The sequence below is a fragment of the Engystomops pustulosus genome, chromosome 10 (assembly GCF_040894005.1).
Source record: "Engystomops pustulosus chromosome 10, aEngPut4.maternal, whole genome shotgun sequence".
Lineage (NCBI taxonomy): Eukaryota > Metazoa > Chordata > Amphibia > Anura > Leptodactylidae > Engystomops > Engystomops pustulosus.
The window spans coordinates 33,715,330-33,734,333 of NC_092420.1; the positions used below are offsets into that span (position 1 = coordinate 33,715,330).

The 19,004-nt window shown below is 41.3% G+C and overlaps 1 protein-coding gene and 1 long non-coding RNA gene across 3 annotated transcripts in view; one reads left to right on the forward strand and one right to left on the reverse strand.

The window, feature by feature from the left end:
• GRAP2 (GRB2 related adaptor protein 2) overlaps positions 1–19,004 on the reverse strand; it is a 153,127-nt gene that overhangs the window by 18,889 nt on the left and 115,234 nt on the right. For both annotated transcript variants that reach the window (XM_072128061.1, XM_072128060.1), the window contains exons 5-6: positions 18,070–18,241; positions 17,116–17,157 (exon numbers count right to left, since the gene is read on the reverse strand). In XM_072128061.1, coding sequence (XP_071984162.1) covers positions 17,116–17,157; positions 18,070–18,241 — 214 coding nt within the window. The remainder of the gene's footprint in view (positions 1–17,115; positions 17,158–18,069; positions 18,242–19,004) is intronic.
• Positions 10,576–19,004, forward strand: part of LOC140104489 (uncharacterized) — a 28,332-nt gene continuing 19,903 nt past the window's right edge. Inside the window, exon 1 of the long non-coding RNA XR_011850337.1 lies at positions 10,576–10,614. This is a non-coding gene — a long non-coding RNA (uncharacterized lncRNA). The remainder of the gene's footprint in view (positions 10,615–19,004) is intronic.

Here is a 19,004-nt window from a genome sequence, read left to right on the forward strand (position 1 = left end):
CCTGGAAAATTATGATTCTTAAACAGGTGAGCGTCCAATGAATGTGTTGCCCTACCGGAACACGTCACCAGTCCGCTGCGTCATCAATCATGTGATCATATCACATGATTTGTCATTAACCATGTGATCGTGTCACGTGATCAGTCTGAATAGACTACAATAGTATCTGCTAGTGCTTGGTTTTTTTCGTCTTGCAGGGAGATGCAATCGGACAATGACACAAGGTATGTGCATAATAATGAAACATTAATGTAAACATAACAACAATTTTTTGGACATTACTGTTTCCAGCATAGTATAAGTAATATTTTACATTTCAGCAACAATTTAAGTACCATATTATCAAAATTGCTACATTGCAACATCTATTGTTAGGAATATTTAGTATAGAAAAAAGGAAAATTAGTAATGACGATCTCTTATCTGGAGACAAAATACATTATTCCACAGGTGTTAGCATGAGGAAAATGAAAAGTTAGTATTGAAAATAGAAAAGTAATGGGTTTTGTTCTATACCATGTCTTCTCTCCCATTGTCAGATGTACTCATGGGTTCAGGAAGACGCCAGCTGATGAAGGCTCAGACGGAGCCGAAAAAAAACGTTTTCCCATTGCGTGTTATACTTTATTAATAATGTTTTGGTAAATAAAAGAAGAATACTTGATTTTCACGTACCTCGAAGTGCCGGGATTTTCCTTGTCTAAGCACTATCTGTCCACGAGCATGAGGCGAAGGTGACCGAGTGCCGAACCATTACAACCAAACAAATGTATCTGACTGGGGTACACATCTAGCTGTTACTGAGTTTGTGTACAATCACCAAGTCTCCCCATCTACCGTCAAGTCCCCATTTCTCTGCAGTTATGGTTTTTTTCCCGTTTTTCTTGTGTGTCTATTGATCCGTCCAGTAATCCGCAGGCAGATGCCGTTGTGTACAGCCTATGTTCTGTTTGGCACAAGCCTGCAAAAATCTCCTAAAGGCCCAAGATCTTATTTTCATGGGAACAGATAGAGCATCTTTAGTTGAGGATTCAGTGACCCCTCATAAAAAGGGGGGGGGGGGTACTGTCAGAACTCGCAAATTGTTCTGATGGCATCAGGTTTCAGGATTTTTGCCAGAAAACCACACCCAGAGCTGTCTGTGATTGACAAGTTCCCTTTCTGATCTTTGGGAAAGCTGGGTGTGTCCTTGAACTTGTTTTGCCTGCAGCTGCGGTTTGAGTGATGGACGGCTGAGCCAGTCAGTGCTGGAGGTAGTCCATTACTGCCTTATATTCTGCCCAGCTCCTTCATTGGTTGCTGGTTATTCAGTCTAATTTGTGTATCTAGTGCTCTTGCCATCTTTGTTTGATATTCTGTGTTTTGACTCCTGCTTTGCCTACCCACCATTCTTTTGCTATATGATTCTCTACCTTTGCTGCCATCTTGGTTTTCACCCTGTTCCGTCCAACTCTGCTTGTCTGTCTGCATCTATTGTTTGTCCCTCCGTGTTGGGTCTCTCCCGGTGTTATCCTGCTTACCTGTCCGCTCCACCATCCAGAGGCTGCCAGACGATGTAAGTCTTCCCTGTCATCTTGTAGGGTCACTCAAGGACCGTCTGTTAGGTTCCTGATAGTGGGTTTGCCCTTGCCATGGCGGTTTATTTACTGTAGGCAGGGACGTCGCAGGCTGAGTACGCCAAAACTTACCTAGTCTGAAAGTTAGCACCAAGCCTGGTTGCTGTTGCTGGGCAGGTACTGACAGAAACATTTGAAGGGATCTGAATCATACAGTATCATACAATATGTAAATGAAAGTACAAACAATATTTTTAATCAAAATGTATGCAAATGCATTAAGCTATAGACATACTGTACATACGTGTACATATACACTCACCTAAGTATATACACATACATAAATTCTAACTGCACATAAACATAAATACAATTACCATACATACACTCAAATTGTACATACACATACACAACCCTAATAAATACAGACTTACACCCAAGTCCTACCCTGTTGCAGCAAAGGTAGTGCTGTCTGCCCTGTAACTATATGAACGGTTTAGAGTGCCAGAGGCCACAAAAATAGCACCATATATGTGATGCAACTATAGAAGGTATAGCATAGGTCTGCATGCAGGGCCCCTGACTGGAAGATTTTTATGCCCCCGCTTTAATGAAATGTCCTGCCGGCTCTGGCAGCGGGACATCACAGTCTAAGGGCCTGTGCGGCACATACATTATGATGTCACACGGCACCGCCGTGTCATACTGATGCGCCCAGGCCAGAAGAGCAGAAGATGTGGCAGGGGAGAAGAAGCAAAAGGTGAGTACAGATTTTATTTTCCTCATATAGGCCGGGGCTTGGCCCCCCCTTTTGATAAGAAAATGGGGGACCCTTGAGCACATTCCCACTAGACCCCGCTGTCTATATGCCATGATGCCCACACAAGTCTATTGCCAGTTAAGCACAATATGTGTGACAATGACCCCAAGTGAGACCAATTCAGGTGTAGTCCATCTAATTGGTGAGCCTCTATATCCAAGGGTTCCATATTTTTAGGACTGTTCTATTATTATCCCAAGAAAAAAAACTCATTGAGGTGGTTAAGCTTATCAATAATTCATTTTATCACTGGAAAATTGGAAATAGAGTCTTTCTCCATTATCAGCAACTGAGGTTAATCGACAGCTTCATAACTTATAAGACTAAGTATTTTGCCGGACTAAGCTGAAAGGAGCCATAAAAAGAGAGACTCAGTTTGGAAGGTAAAATCTACTTGCCATATTTCATTGTATTCTGCATGAACTGCACCCTTAAGGGGTGCAGTTTATGGCAGCAGAACCAATATGACATATTGTGCCCACTTCCTCCCCACATTTTCAACACCCATCTGTCAGAATGAGCCCAATTATTGGAGCAATGCAAGTATTCCAGATCAGTGGAAAAGTAACTTTAAGAAATTTTCTTTGATTTTGACCAGTGCTACATCTTCGTCATGAGGTGGGTTGAGGCTTTGACCTCAGGATGGCACAGTTCAATAAACCAGAGGAGGCAGCATGAGCGAAGTCCTGCTTTTTATGGTCTTCTGAGCATTTAAGATACTGTCATTTGTGCAGCCACAAGGAAAAGAGCATTGTTTTAGGCTTCGTCCTACTTAAGTAAGTCCTTACTTAGCATCGGATTGGAGCCATTGGTAACAGTGGAGGAAACAGACGGGGGAAAGTGGGATACCAAAGGCAATAGGTGATTCTCCAGATATATATTGATTGAGAATTGTACAGTAGAAGTCTGCTCTGGTCATATACCTAGCTCTAAAGCTTGCTAAGTAGGTCATTTAGAAAGAAATCGCTATTGTTTCCCCTGCCATAGTAACAAAATGAATAGACCCCTGGAGTCGACAAAAAAGGAATCTTGTATTGATGAATGGACAGTTTTGAGGACCTTAGAATTCAGAAGTAGATCTATGATTGGTATTAATAATCTATGTTGTTAGACATTGGCACATAGCAGAAATCATCCTGATATAAAACTAAGTTTTTCCATAGGCGCCACCTGAATCCTCTTCTCTTCTCGGGACATGTGCTGGTGATAGTAAGCAAATAGCATTGTTCGGTCCTGACATGTGCAGGTTTGGGAACCTATTGCCACCCACCCATTCCCACTCACATAGGATGAGGAGTGTGCCTCCTATATGTAGTCTGTACAATCTTGTACATGTGCAGTCGTCAGCTACTTTGTATAGGCAGTTTCATTTGTTAGGAAGCAGATCTCTGTGTCAGCGGATGCACTTTTGTTGGACTCTCCGACATTTTCGGGTTTTGCGCGGCTGTGACTGGTATTTAGCAGGGGATTCTGTGCGGCTTTCATGCATCAGAAATCGGGGGGCAGGCCGTTGGACGACAAGAATGATTCGGACTGAGTTCTGGATTTAACTTTCAAATTGTGTCGCACGATCAAGCACTTACATGCACCAGGAAGAAGAAGGTGAACTCCGGCGGACCTAAACGGGGAAGCAACACATGCAGGACATCGGGTGCACGATCTTAGTGAATCGCGGCACAGTGCATGATCGTCGGACAATGTAATTTCTGTGAACTCCTCCGGACGGGTAAGTGAATGTGTCCCTATGTGTGTGATTTGTGCAGTGGGATTTCAACACACAGAAACTAGATGTGGATGACAAAAGGGGTGGAAGGAGAGGAAGGATGACCAAAGGGGTCACTTCCTGGCTCATGAACACCCGACTAACTCAATTTTCACAAACTGCACAGGGGAAATGTCTGGGTGCTAAATGACAGAAGGAAAAAATGGTAGTAGACCGGCACAGCATGGAGACCATCACATGGGTACAATGCCAAACTTTCTTCTTTATTGATTTAAAACGTCACAAACACAGAGAAACAGATGGGTTAACGCGTTTCGACGGAGACCGTCTTAATCATAACCTGCCTGACATCTCAAACCAGCCGCCTTTTAAGCTGATTGGCTGAGTGATGGAGGGGAGGGAACTCCCTCCTTACCTGACGTCACTCCGGGTCCCGGTCGCGCCTCCGAATCACATGATACAACTCCTCCCCTCACGTGACCGGGAGCGCGGCTCGGGACCGAGTAATGAAGGTAAATAAACAATTCATTCAAAACACTTATGAATATGTAAAATGTACAATATACAAATACCTAATGCTATAGTTGAAAACAACAACTATATTAAAAGGCACAAATAAAAATACACTGTTGGGAACAAGGACTGATCTATGTAATGCACCTCACATTAAGCATATACTTCTCAGTTCATAATGCATATATAATGTTGTTGGTACTAAATGAAAAAGGAAGAAATACTCAAAAATGCAACAGTATTAATTGACATGTGGTATTACACACAAATAAGATATCAACGCGACCGCGGCATTTAACATGACTTCTGGGGGTCTTTACCCCATGATCGCCCCCCCCCGCGCCGTTTTCGTGGGGGCCGATCGCTGCTATGGCACCTCTGGGGTCCGATCGGGACCCCAGAGAAGCCTGAAGGCAGTGCCTTTAAGATGGCATCTGTGACGTCATCTTAAAGGCAAAGTGTCAGCCTATGCATCTGCATAGGCTGGCACTGCTAATACCCTGCAATACATCAGTATTGCAGAGTATTATCATGAACAAGCAATCAGATGATTGCTTGTTCATATCCCATGGTGGATCAAGTAAAAAATGTAAAAAAAAATGTTTTTCAATAAAAAAATAACTTTATAAATCACTAAAAATGCCCATAAGCCCCAAAACATATAAAGAGACATATAACGCTCAAAAAAGTATAAATTATAACACAAACCCCACATATATAGTATCACCGCGTCCGTAACAATCCATAGAATAAAACTAAATAACTATTGAACCCATATGATGAACGCCGTAAAAAAAAAAAGGTTAAAAACCTGCCAAAAATTATGATTTTTATCTATTATATCCCACTAAAAATGCTATAAAAAGTGATCAACAAAACATATGTACTCCAGAATGATACGGTTGCAAAGAACAACATGTCCCACAAAAAACAAGCCATCAACCAGCTCTGTAGCCAAAAACGTAACAATGTTATGCTACTTGGAAGACGGCGGTGCAAAAATGAGATTTTTCCCCACATTAGGGTTTTATTTGGCAAATTTAGTAAAACATAAGAAAAAATATTCATGTCTGGTATCCCCGTATACAGTGAACACGAAAAAAAAAAAGGAAAAAATCCAGTACAGAATTGATGCTTTTCTACTCATGACCTCAAAAAAAGTTCCTAAATTTTCAACAATGGGGATACCAACCCCAAAATGGTAACACTGGAAAAAGCATCTCATTGCGCAAAAAAAATGCCATCACATGGCCCAAATAACGGAAAAGCTAAAATTTTATAGCCTTCAAAAGGGGGCATCGAGAAAACTAAAATCCTGGCAGCTGCAGGGCGCTCCTTCTCTTCTGCGCCTCGCTGTGCCCCCATAACACAAGTAATGTCCACATTTTGATTCAATTACTATGAAGATCTCAAGGGGTTAACAATCTTTGTAAATGCTGTTTCTGATAGTTTGTGGAGTGCAGATTTGAAAATGGGTTGGTTATATAGGGGTTTTTTGATGCTAAATATGTAAAATTTAATTTCAAACATTATTTATCCCCAAAATAGTCAATTCTGAAAATACGGAAAATCGCTATTCGATTTGTAGGCCGCGTGACGTCAAAATAAATTATCCAAACATTTCAAAAAATATGAAAATGTAAAGTAGACGAATGGGAAATGTTATTCGGCAAGTTATTTAGGTGGTAAATCTATCTGCCTGAAAACGCGGTGATTTTGAATTTCGAAAAAAATTTTCTTTTTTTTTGTAAATAAACGCAAAACTTATCAGCCAAAATTTACCACTAAAATGAAGTACAACATGTCGGGAAAAAACAATCTCAGAATCGCTTTGATAAGTAACAATGTTCAAAAGTTATAACCATATAAAGAGACGCAGGTCAGAATCCAAAAAATGGGACTGAGCCTTAAGCTGTAAAATGGCTGCGGCCTTAAGGGGTTAATCACACCAATTACCCAAGTAGGTTACAACACCATCCATTTTCACAGTAGTATTTTTTTTTTATTCAGGTTAATGTAGAATGACAATCCAAACAATAAATGCAGAGTTTCGGTCAATATTCATCAGACCTTCCTCAGGCACGGATTGCGAGGCATAGGAGATAAGAAAACACCACCCTACTGGAGACCTGCCAGGCTGTAGGACAGCCCTCCGGTTCCCCATACCAAGCACCGTGACACTAGCATGCCTCGGCCGCAACCGCCAGCCACTCAGGTACTGTGGGCCCCGGCTGACTCCAGGCCCCCCGAGAAAAGTCTAGGCCCGGTGGGGGGTGTTGCATATTCAAATAATAAAATGGTGTAATTACTTATGGTTTCATAAAGCTGTGGCCGACCCTGAGTTAATCCACAATTGAAAATGGTTAAGCAATGCTTTTCTGTGTTGTTATTTATTTTTGGACTATGCGGTATTAACCCCTTAGCGACGTGTGACGTAATACTACGTCACATGTCAGGGGTGGGTGCATGGAGAGGGCTCACGGGCTGAGCCCTCTCCATAGCTGGTAAGTCACGGGTGTTTTCCCGCTGGGCGCCGCCATCTTTCCGAGGATCGTCGCTCTGCGTGACGTCTCCTTCCAGAGACCCGAGGCTACTTCAGGTTAACCTATTCATTACAATGTGCTATGAATAGGGAACTCCGGTCATTTCATCGAGTCCTGTCCTATCAGACCTCCGGTGAAGAAGCATTAGCATCTAGGTGATAATCGAGGATGTCACGTGCCCAGGTATTTCAGAAACCTCAGTTGAGGTCAACTGTTGTTGGTTCCTTGACTAAGGATAAGATGTCTGACAAGGCCATTGTTGACTCTAAGTCCAAGCACTACAAGTCCATTAATCTCGAGTTATGTGGTATACAAAACCCTGAACCTGTGTCTGTTTTGCCCCCTAAGGTGTCTTCTAGTGAGCCAGATTTATTTATTGTCATCTGTGATTATCAGCATCTGGCTCCTGATAACACCCCTGAAGATAAGCTATTTGTACCTACCCAACACCGGGTCATGGTTATGGAGGAATGTCATGGTACTGCACTTGCTGAACATTCTGGAGTCACTGCTACTAGAAATGTGGTTTCTGAATCATATTGGTGGCCTAAATGGTCACATGAAATATGTTGCAGTGTGTAGTAATTGTACTAAGGCCAAGGTTTCCAGAGATTGTCCAGTGGAATCCCCTGTTCATCAATCTATTCAGTCTAAACCATGGACACTTGTATATATGAATTTTGTCAAGAATTTGCCTCCTCAGGTAATTTGGGTAGTTGTAGACCTCGTATATAAAACGTGTCATCTCTTTCCACTAGAAAAATTGCCTAATGCCAAGAAATTTGCCACTCTGTTTATTGACAATGTTCTGCATGCGGTACCTGAATCTGTTATTTTTGATCAGGGTGAACCATTTGTATCTGTGAGTTCTGTAAAAGTTGGGGATACAACTGTCTGGAACACCATCCTGTCATCCTGAGACTGCTGCACAATCTGATCAAGAAAGTTTGCGGGTTGAGCAGTACCTCAGGAACTTTGTATCTGACTGGGGTTATAGATAGACAAGGAAAATCCCAGCACTTCAAGGTAGGTGAAAATCAAGTATTCTTCTTTTATTTAACAAAACATCATTAATAAAGTATAACACGCAATGGGAAAAGGCGTTTCTTCGGCTCCGCCTGAGCCTTCATCAGCTGGCATCTTCCTGGAAAATTATGATTCTTAAACAGGTGAGCGTCCAATGAATGTGTTGCCCTACCGGAACACGTCACCAGTCCGCTGCGTCATCAATCATGTGATCATATCACATGATTTGTCATTAACCATGTGATCGTGTCACGTGATCAGTCTGAATAGACTACAATAGTATCTGCTAGTGCTTGTTTTTTTTCGTCTTGCAGGGAGATGCAATCGGACAATGACACAAGGTATGTGCATAATAATGAAACATTAATGTAAACATAACAACAATTTTTTGGACATTACTGTTTCCAGCATAGTATAAGTAATATTTTACATTTCAGCAACAATTTAAGTACCATATTATCAAAATTGCTACATTGCAACATCTATTGTTAGGAATATTTAGTATAGAAAAAAGGAAAATTAGTAATGACGATCTCTTATCTGGAGACAAAATAAATTATTCCACAGGTGTTAGCATGAGGAAAATGAAAAGTTAGTATTGAAAATAGAAAAGTAATGGGTTTTGTTCTATACCATGTCTTCTCTCCCATTGTCAGATGTACTCATGGGTTCAGGAAGACGCCAGCTGATGAAGGCTCAGACGGAGCCGAAAAAAAACGTTTTCCCATTGCGTGTTATACTTTATTAATAATGTTTTGGTAAATAAAAGAAGAATACTTGATTTTCACGTACCTCGAAGTGCCGGGATTTTCCTTGTCTAAGCACTATCTGTCCACGAGCATGAGGCGAAGGTGACCGAGTGCCGAACCATTACAACCAAACAAATGTATCTGACTGGGGTACACATCTAGCTGTTACTGAGTTTGTGTACAATCACCAAGTCTCCCCATCTACCGTCAAGTCCCCATTTCTCTGCAGTTATGGTTTTTTTCCCGTTTTTCTTGTGTGTCTATTGATCCGTCCAGTAATCCGCAGGCAGATGCCGTTGTGTACAGCCTATGTTCTGTTTGGCACAAGCCTGCAAAAATCTCCTAAAGGCCCAAGATCTTATTTTCATGGGAACAGATAGAGCATCTTTAGTTGAGGATTCAGTGACCCCTCATAAAAAGGGGGGGGGGGGTACTGTCAGAACTCGCAAATTGTTCTGATGGCATCAGGTTTCAGGATTTTTGCCAGAAAACCACACCCAGAGCTGTCTGTGATTGACAAGCTCCCTTTCTGATCTTTGGGAAAGCTGGGTGTGTCCTTGAACTTGTTTTGCCTGCAGCTGCGGTTTGAGTGATGGACGGCTGAGCCAGTCAGTGCTGGAGGTAGTCCATTACTGCCTTATATTCTGCCCAGCTCCTTCATTGGTTGCTGGTTATTCAGTCTAATTTGTGTATCTAGTGCTCTTGCCATCTTTGTTTGATATTCTGTGTTTTGACTCCTGCTTTGCCTACCAACCATTCTTTTGCTATATGATTCTCTACCTTTGCTGCCATCTTGGTTTTCACCCTGTTCCGTCCAACTCTGCTTGTCTGTCTGCATCTATTGTTTGTCCCTCCGTGTTGGGTCTCTCCCGGTGTTATCCTGCTTACCTGTCCGCTCCACCATCCAGAGGCTGCCAGACGATGTAAGTCTTCCCTGTCATCTTGTAGGGTCACTCAAGGACCGTCTGTTAGGTTCCTGATAGTGGGTTTGCCCTTGCCATGGCGGTTTATTTACTGTAGGCAGGGACGTCGCAGGCTGAGTACGCCAAAACTTACCTAGTCTGAAAGTTAGCACCAAGCCTGGTTGCTGTTGCTGGGCAGGTACTGACAGAAACATTTGAAGGGATCTGAATCATACAGTATCATACAATATGTAAATGAAAGTACAAACAATATTTTTAATCAAAATGTATGCAAATGCATTAAGCTATAGACATACTGTACATACGTGTACATATACACTCACCTAAGTATATACACATACATAAATTCTAACTGCACATAAACATAAATACAATTACCATACATACACTCAAATTGTACATACACATACACAACCCTAATAAATACAGACTTACACCCAAGTCCTACCCTGTTGCAGCAAAGGTAGTGCTGTCTGCCCTGTAACTATATGAACGGTTTAGAGTGCCAGAGGCCACAAAAATAGCACCATATATGTGATGCAACTATAGAAGGTATAGCATAGGTCTGCATGCAGGGCCCCTGACTGGAAGATTTTTATGCCCCCGCTTTAATGAAATGTCCTGCCGGCTCTGGCAGCGGGACATCACAGTCTAAGGGCCTGTGCGGCACATACATTATGATGTCACACGGCACCGCCGTGTCATACTGATGCGCCCAGGCCAGAAGAGCAGAAGATGTGGCAGGGGAGAAGAAGCAAAAGGTGAGTACAGATTTTATTTTCCTCATATAGGCCGGGGCTTGGCCCCCCCTTTTGATAAGAAAATGGGGGACCCTTGAGCACATTCCCACTAGACCCCGCTGTCTATATGCCATGATGCCCACACAAGTCTATTGCCAGTTAAGCACAATATGTGTGACAATGACCCCAAGTGAGACCAATTCAGGTGTAGTCCATCTAATTGGTGAGCCTCTATATCCAAGGGTTCCATATTTTTAGGACTGTTCTATTATTATCCCAAGAAAAAAAACTCATTGAGGTGGTTAAGCTTATCAATAATTCATTTTATCACTGGAAAATTGGAAATAGAGTCTTTCTCCATTATCAGCAACTGAGGTTAATCGACAGCTTCATAACTTATAAGACTAAGTATTTTGCCGGACTAAGCTGAAAGGAGCCATAAAAAGAGAGACTCAGTTTGGAAGGTAAAATCTACTTGCCATATTTCATTGTATTCTGCATGAACTGCACCCTTAAGGGGTGCAGTTTATGGCAGCAGAACCAATATGACATATTGTGCCCACTTCCTCCCCACATTTTCAACACCCATCTGTCAGAATGAGCCCAATTATTGGAGCAATGCAAGTATTCCAGATCAGTGGAAAAGTAACTTTAAGAAATTTTCTTTGATTTTGACCAGTGCTACATCTTCGTCATGAGGTGGGTTGAGGCTTTGACCTCAGGATGGCACAGTTCAATAAACCAGAGGAGGCAGCATGAGCGAAGTCCTGCTTTTTATGGTCTTCTGAGCATTTAAGATACTGTCATTTGTGCAGCCACAAGGAAAAGAGCATTGTTTTAGGCTTCGTCCTACTTAAGTAAGTCCTTACTTAGCATCGGATTGGAGCCATTGGTAACAGTGGAGGAAACAGACGGGGGAAAGTGGGATACCAAAGGCAATAGGTGATTCTCCAGATATATATTGATTGAGAATTGTACAGTAGAAGTCTGCTCTGGTCATATACCTAGCTCTAAAGCTTGCTAAGTAGGTCATTTAGAAAGAAATCGCTATTGTTTCCCCTGCCATAGTAACAAAATGAATAGACCCCTGGAGTCGACAAAAAAGGAATCTTGTATTGATGAATGGACAGTTTTGAGGACCTTAGAATTCAGAAGTAGATCTATGATTGGTATTAATAATCTATGTTGTTAGACATTGGCACATAGCAGAAATCATCCTGATATAAAACTAAGTTTTTCCATAGGCGCCACCTGAATCCTCTTCTCTTCTCGGGACATGTGCTGGTGATAGTAAGCAAATAGCATTGTTCGGTCCTGACATGTGCAGGTTTGGGAACCTATTGCCACCCACCCATTCCCACTCACATAGGATGAGGAGTGTGCCTCCTATATGTAGTCTGTACAATCTTGTACATGTGCAGTCGTCAGCTACTTTGTATAGGCAGTTTCATTTGTTAGGAAGCAGATCTCTGTGTCAGCGGATGCACTTTTGTTGGACTCTCCGACATTTTCGGGTTTTGCGCGGCTGTGACTGGTATTTAGCAGGGGATTCTGTGCGGCTTTCATGCATCAGAAATCGGGGGGCAGGCCGTTGGACGACAAGAATGATTCGGACTGAGTTCTGGATTTAACTTTCAAATTGTGTCGCACGATCAAGCACTTACATGCACCAGGAAGAAGAAGGTGAACTCCGGCGGACCTAAACGGGGAAGCAACACATGCAGGACATCGGGTGCACGATCTTAGTGAATCGCGGCACAGTGCATGATCGTCGGACAATGTAATTTCTGTGAACTCCTCCGGACGGGTAAGTGAATGTGTCCCTATGTGTGTGATTTGTGCAGTGGGATTTCAACACACAGAAACTAGATGTGGATGACAAAAGGGGTGGAAGGAGAGGAAGGATGACCAAAGGGGTCACTTCCTGGCTCATGAACACCCGACTAACTCAATTTTCACAAACTGCACAGGGGAAATGTCTGGGTGCTAAATGACAGAAGGAAAAAATGGTAGTAGACCGGCACAGCATGGAGACCATCACATGGGTACAATGCCAAACTTTCTTCTTTATTGATTTAAAACGTCACAAACACAGAGAAACAGATGGGTTAACGCGTTTCGACGGAGACCGTCTTAATCATAACCTGCCTGACATCTCAAACCAGCCGCCTTTTAAGCTGATTGGCTGAGTGATGGAGGGGAGGGAACTCCCTCCTTACCTGACGTCACTCCGGGTCCCGGTCGCGCCTCCGAATCACATGATACAACTCCTCCCCTCACGTGACCGGGAGCGCGGCTCGGGACCGAGTAATGAAGGTAAATAAACAATTCATTCAAAACACTTATGAATATGTAAAATGTACAATATACAAATACCTAATGCTATAGTTGAAAACAACAACTATATTAAAAGGCACAAATAAAAATACACTGTTGGGAACAAGGACTGATCTATGTAATGCACCTCACATTAAGCATATACTTCTCAGTTCATAATGCATATATAATGTTGTTGGTACTAAATGAAAAAGGAAGAAATACTCAAAAATGCAACAGTATTAATTGACATGTGGTATTACACACAAATAAGATATCAACGCGACCGCGGCATTTAACATGACTTCTGGGGGTCTTTACCCCATGATCGCCCCCCCCCGCGCCGTTTTCGTGGGGGCCGATCGCTGCTATGGCACCTCTGGGGTCCGATCGGGACCCCAGAGAAGCCTGAAGGCAGTGCCTTTAAGATGGCATCTGTGACGTCATCTTAAAGGCAAAGTGTCAGCCTATGCATCTGCATAGGCTGGCACTGCTAATACCCTGCAATACATCAGTATTGCAGAGTATTATCATGAACAAGCAATCAGATGATTGCTTGTTCATATCCCATGGTGGATCAAGTAAAAAATGTAAAAAAAAATGTTTTTCAATAAAAAAATAACTTTATAAATCACTAAAAATGCCCATAAGCCCCAAAACATATAAAGAGACATATAACGCTCAAAAAAGTATAAATCATAACACAAACCCCACATATATAGTATCACCGCGTCCGTAACAATCCATAGAATAAAACTAAATAACTATTGAACCCATATGATGAACGCCGTAAAAAAAAAAAGGTTAAAAACCTGCCAAAAATTATGATTTTTATCTATTATATCCCACTAAAAATGCTATAAAAAGTGATCAACAAAACATATGTACTCCAGAATGATACGGTTGCAAAGAACAACATGTCCCACAAAAAACAAGCCATCAACCAGCTCTGTAGCCAAAAACGTAACAATGTTATGCTACTTGGAAGACGGCGGTGCAAAAATGAGATTTTTCCCCACATTAGGGTTTTATTTGGCAAATTTAGTAAAACATAAGAAAAAATATTCATGTCTGGTATCCCCGTATACAGTGAACACGAAAAAAAAAAAGGAAAAAATCCAGTACAGAATTGATGCTTTTCTACTCATGACCTCAAAAAAAGTTCCTAAATTTTCAACAATGGGGATACCAACCCCAAAATGGTAACACTGGAAAAAGCATCTCATTGCGCAAAAAAAATGCCATCACATGGCCCAAATAACGGAAAAGCTAAAATTTTATAGCCTTCAAAAGGGGGCATCGAGAAAACTAAAATCCTGGCAGCTGCAGGGCGCTCCTTCTCTTCTGCGCCTCGCTGTGCCCCCATAACACAAGTAATGTCCACATTTTGATTCAATTACTATGAAGATCTCAAGGGGTTAACAATCTTTGTAAATGCTGTTTCTGATAGTTTGTGGAGTGCAGATTTGAAAATGGGTTGGTTATATAGGGGTTTTTTGATGCTAAATATGTAAAATTTAATTTCAAACATTATTTATCCCCAAAATAGTCAATTCTGAAAATACGGAAAATCGCTATTCGATTTGTAGGCCGCGTGACGTCAAAATAAATTATCCAAACATTTCAAAAAATATGAAAATGTAAAGTAGACGAATGGGAAATGTTATTCGGCAAGTTATTTAGGTGGTAAATCGATCTGCCTGAAAACGCGGTGATTTTGAATTTCGAAAAAAATTTTCTTTTTTTTTGTAAATAAACGCAAAACTTATCAGCCAAAATTTACCATTAAAATGAAGTACAACATGTCGGGAAAAAACAATCTCAGAATCGCTTTGATAAGTAACAGTGTTCAAAAGTTATAACCATATAAAGAGACGCAGGTCAGAATCCAAAAAATGGGACTGAGCCTTAAGCTGTAAAATGGCTGCGTCCTTAAGGGGTTAATCACACCAATTACCCAAGTAGGTTACAACACCATCCATTTTCACAGTAGTATTTTTTTTTTATTCAGGTTAATGTAGAATGACAATCCAAACAATAAATGCAGAGTTTCGGTCAATATTCATCAGACCTTCCTCAGGCACGGATTGCGAGGCATAGGAGATAAGAAAATGTGGTACTATGACGGTCAATTAACCCCTTAAGGACGGAGGGTTTTCCGGCTCATTTCTCGCTCTCCAACTTCAAAAATCCATAACTTTTTCATTTTTACGTGTACAGACCTGTGTGAGGGCTTATTTTGTGCGTAACAAATTTTACTTTCCCGTAATGTTATTTATTTTAACATGCCGTGTACTGCGAAGCTGAAAAAAAATTCCAAATGTGGAAAAATTGAAAAAAACCCGCATGTGCGTCACGTTCTTGTGGGCTCAGTTTTTACGACTTTCACTCTTCGCTCCAAATAACACGCCTACTTTATTCTTTGGTTCGGTGCGATCGCGGTGATACCAAATTTATATAGGTTTTATTGTTTTTTAATACATTTTCAAAAATTAAACGAATGTGTACAAAAAAGAAAAAAATTTTTTTGCCATCTTCTGACGCTAATAACTTTTTCATACTTTGGCGCACGGAAATGTTTGAGGGGTCATTTTTTGCGAAATGAGGCGACGTTTTCATTGCTACCATTTTGAGGTCTGTGTGACATTTTGATCATTTTTTATTTCATTTTTTATGTTATGTAAAAAGGTGTAAAAGTCGCATTTCGGACATTTGGGCGCCATTTCCCGCCTCGGAGGTCACCGCCGGCCGTAACAGTTTTTATATTTTGATAGATCGGGCATTTTGGGACGCGGCGATACCTAATATGTCTGTGATTTTTACTGTTTGTTATGTTTTATATCCGTTCTAGGGAAAGGGGGGTGATTTGAACTTTTAATATTTTATTAATTTTTTTTATTTTTTAAACTTTTTTTTTTCTTTTTTTTTTCACTATTTTTTAGACCATCTAGGGTACAATAACCCTAGATGATCAGATCGCTCCTACCATATACTGCAATACTACAGTATTGCAATATATGGCGTTTTTGCAGGTCTTACATTACAATGAGCCACTGGCTCATTGTAACGAACCTGCATAAACCATGTAGCCTCGTGTCAAGAGAAGACCCGAGGCTACCATGGTAACCGATCGCCGCCCCCCGATGACGTTCGGGGGCGTGGCGATCGAAAAAAAGATGGCGGCGCCCGCGCGCCGCCGTCTTTTAAACGCCGCCCGCGACTTTGCGGGCGGCGTTTAGAGGGTTAATAGCCGCGATCGGTGCAAGCACCGACCGCGGTTATTAGCGGTGGGGGTTTTGTGCAAAATGCAAAAACCCCCACCTCTGTATGAAGAGGACTCAGCCCGTGAGCCCTCTTCATACATCCCTTATACCTCTGCTCCGTAGAGCTACGGCGCAGAGCGTTAAGGGGTTAAAGACAATGTTTTGTTATAGTTAGAGCAGTTATTTACAATACCCTCACAAAACCTCTCCTTTTTTACCTGAGGTTGAGGAGATCCTTCTTTTTGAAGAAACACTAGATTCTATTGAGAGATGAACACGCTTATATTCCCCAAGTTTTGGCCAAATATGATTAAAATTACAAGTGAATCACAATACTTGTTGAGTATTGATGGGTCCTTAGTGCCTAATAATAATAATTCCTTTATTTATCTAACGCTGCACAGATCTTGCCAAATCGGTCCCTGCCCCCAATGGGGCTCACAACCTACCAGTATGTTTTTGAGTGTGGGAGGAAACCCAAGCAAACATGCTAGGGCAGTGATGGCAAACCTTTTAGAGGCCGAGTGCCCAAACTACAACAAAGACCCGCTTATTTATCGCAAAGTGCCAACACAGAAATTTAATTTGTGATTTATACTTCCTTCTCTGTCACAGTTTTCATTGATACCAGCCCCTGAGGACACCAATAAAGCAGAAAATAGTCCCAGGTACAGCTGTCACTTTAATATAGCTCTGTGCACAGCAAGTCCTGGGCTGTCTGACTGCAGGAAGATACCTGGAGTCATCTCTGGTGATGGCCTGAGTGCCCACAGAAAGGGCTCTGAGTGTCACCTCTGGCACCAGTGCCATAGGTTAGCCATCACTGTGCTAGGGCAATGTGAGATGCAACTGTGGCCTGTGTGCCATGCAGCTTCCATGCACATATAATTTGCATGAACCTCACAAAAAAAGCTTAATGGTAAATTTAACCTTTGCTTTTTACCTGAGGTTGAGGAGATTCTTCTTGCTGAAGAAACGCTTGATTCTGTCATGAGAAAAATATAGTTTTACTCCACAAGTTTAACACTGACCAAATACATGTAGCCGCGGGTTACGTACAAGATAAGTTCTGTAGGTTTGTTCTTAACTTGAATTTGTATGTAAGTTGGAACTGTATATTTTATAATTGTAACTCCAGCCAAAACCTTTTTGTCTCTGTGCCAATTGTATTTTAAAAATGTTAGGTGTCATAAGAACCAGGATTAACAATAAATCTTAATTGCAGAAACCTGTGATAAGTGTTACAGCTGAGCATTGTAGCCTGGAGTTAAAGTAAATTACCAGCATCCAGAGGTCCGTTTGTAACTAGGGGTTGTGTGTAAGTTGGGTGTTCTTAAGTAGGGGACCACCTGTATCATTAAAATTACAAATACCGTATATACCGAGTTTTTCAGCACAAAAAATGTGCTGAAAAACTTCACCTAGGCTTATACATGAGTTAATAAAAAAAAATAAACTTGCATACTCACCGTAGGGTGAGTATGTAAGTTTTTTTTTTTTTTCACAGCCCACAGATAAAAAATAAACTTCGGGCTGGCTGGCTGTATACTACAGGGTGCTTGCTGTATACTTGGGGGGGGGGGGGGGGGGCAGGGCTGTGACCAATGCATTTCCCACCCTCAGCTTATACCCGAATAAATAGGTTTTCACAGTTTTTGGATGTAGAATTAGGGGTCTCGGCTTATACTCAAGTCGGCTTATACTTGAGTATATACGGTACATCATGATACTTATTGAATATTGATGTTCCCTTAAGAGGGCATGTCCCGGCTTAGCGCCTAGGGCAACGTGAGCTGTAACTTTGGTCTTGTGTGCCATGCAGGTCCATGCACTTGGCTCTATCATTTTCTTGAGCCCCTACATCTTCTTTATGGGAAGATTAACCTCTGCATTTTACCTGTGGTTGAGCAGTCCCTTCTTCCTGAAGAAACACGTGATTCTGTCGAGAGATGGACACGCTTTTGTAATATTCCACAAGTTTGTTGAGTGACTTGAATTTTTCTGACCATAGGCTGTAGTTTCCTGATTTGTCTCTCATTACTTTGAAATGTTGCACATCTTCCTCGTGTCTATGGGAAAAATACAAATATAAACCAATATCTTACAAACTTTGGGATGAATAAAAGAGCAACAAAAGTTAGAAAAATGACTGTACATATATTTGGCCCTGCCCTAAGCCTTCCCACTACAGTATAATCCTCTCTTTAAAGTTCTTTTTCTATACCCCCTCAAAATAAATTGTCATCTCCCTATTACTTGACCCACTTCTAATTCTCTACTTATTAATATTAACTGATTTTATGTTATTAAAACATTCATCTATCATTTCATTCTTATTTACAAACTTCCTGTGGATGCAAGATAATAAGTGATAATATCCAATATTGAAAACTTGACAATTACCAAACACTAAGCTTGAGAAAGTTTAGACCTATGCAGTCCCAATAATTACCACCAGATGTCTCTCTTTCACAGTAAATAATTTTGGTCAGGAAAAAAAATAATTTTATTTTTTTGAGCATTATCATTATTCATCCTTCATGAACGCAGCCCTGTGATGCATCATGACCCTGTCTCGTTCTATGAACCAGAGTCTTAGATTGATCTGGCAAGGTCACTAGCTTAGGAAGTAGGAGAGTGTTTATTAACTCCTATAGGGCATTAGTAATATAAGACGCTCACGAATGCTTTACCAAGCACTCAAGTGAACTGTATAATAATTCTTATTCGCTTTGCTTTAAGTTTCTGAATCCTTTGAGTCAGCCCGAAGACTGACAAATATCTATCAGCAATGGCCCTGGAAGATATTGGAGTTTGGGAACTCAAATGATG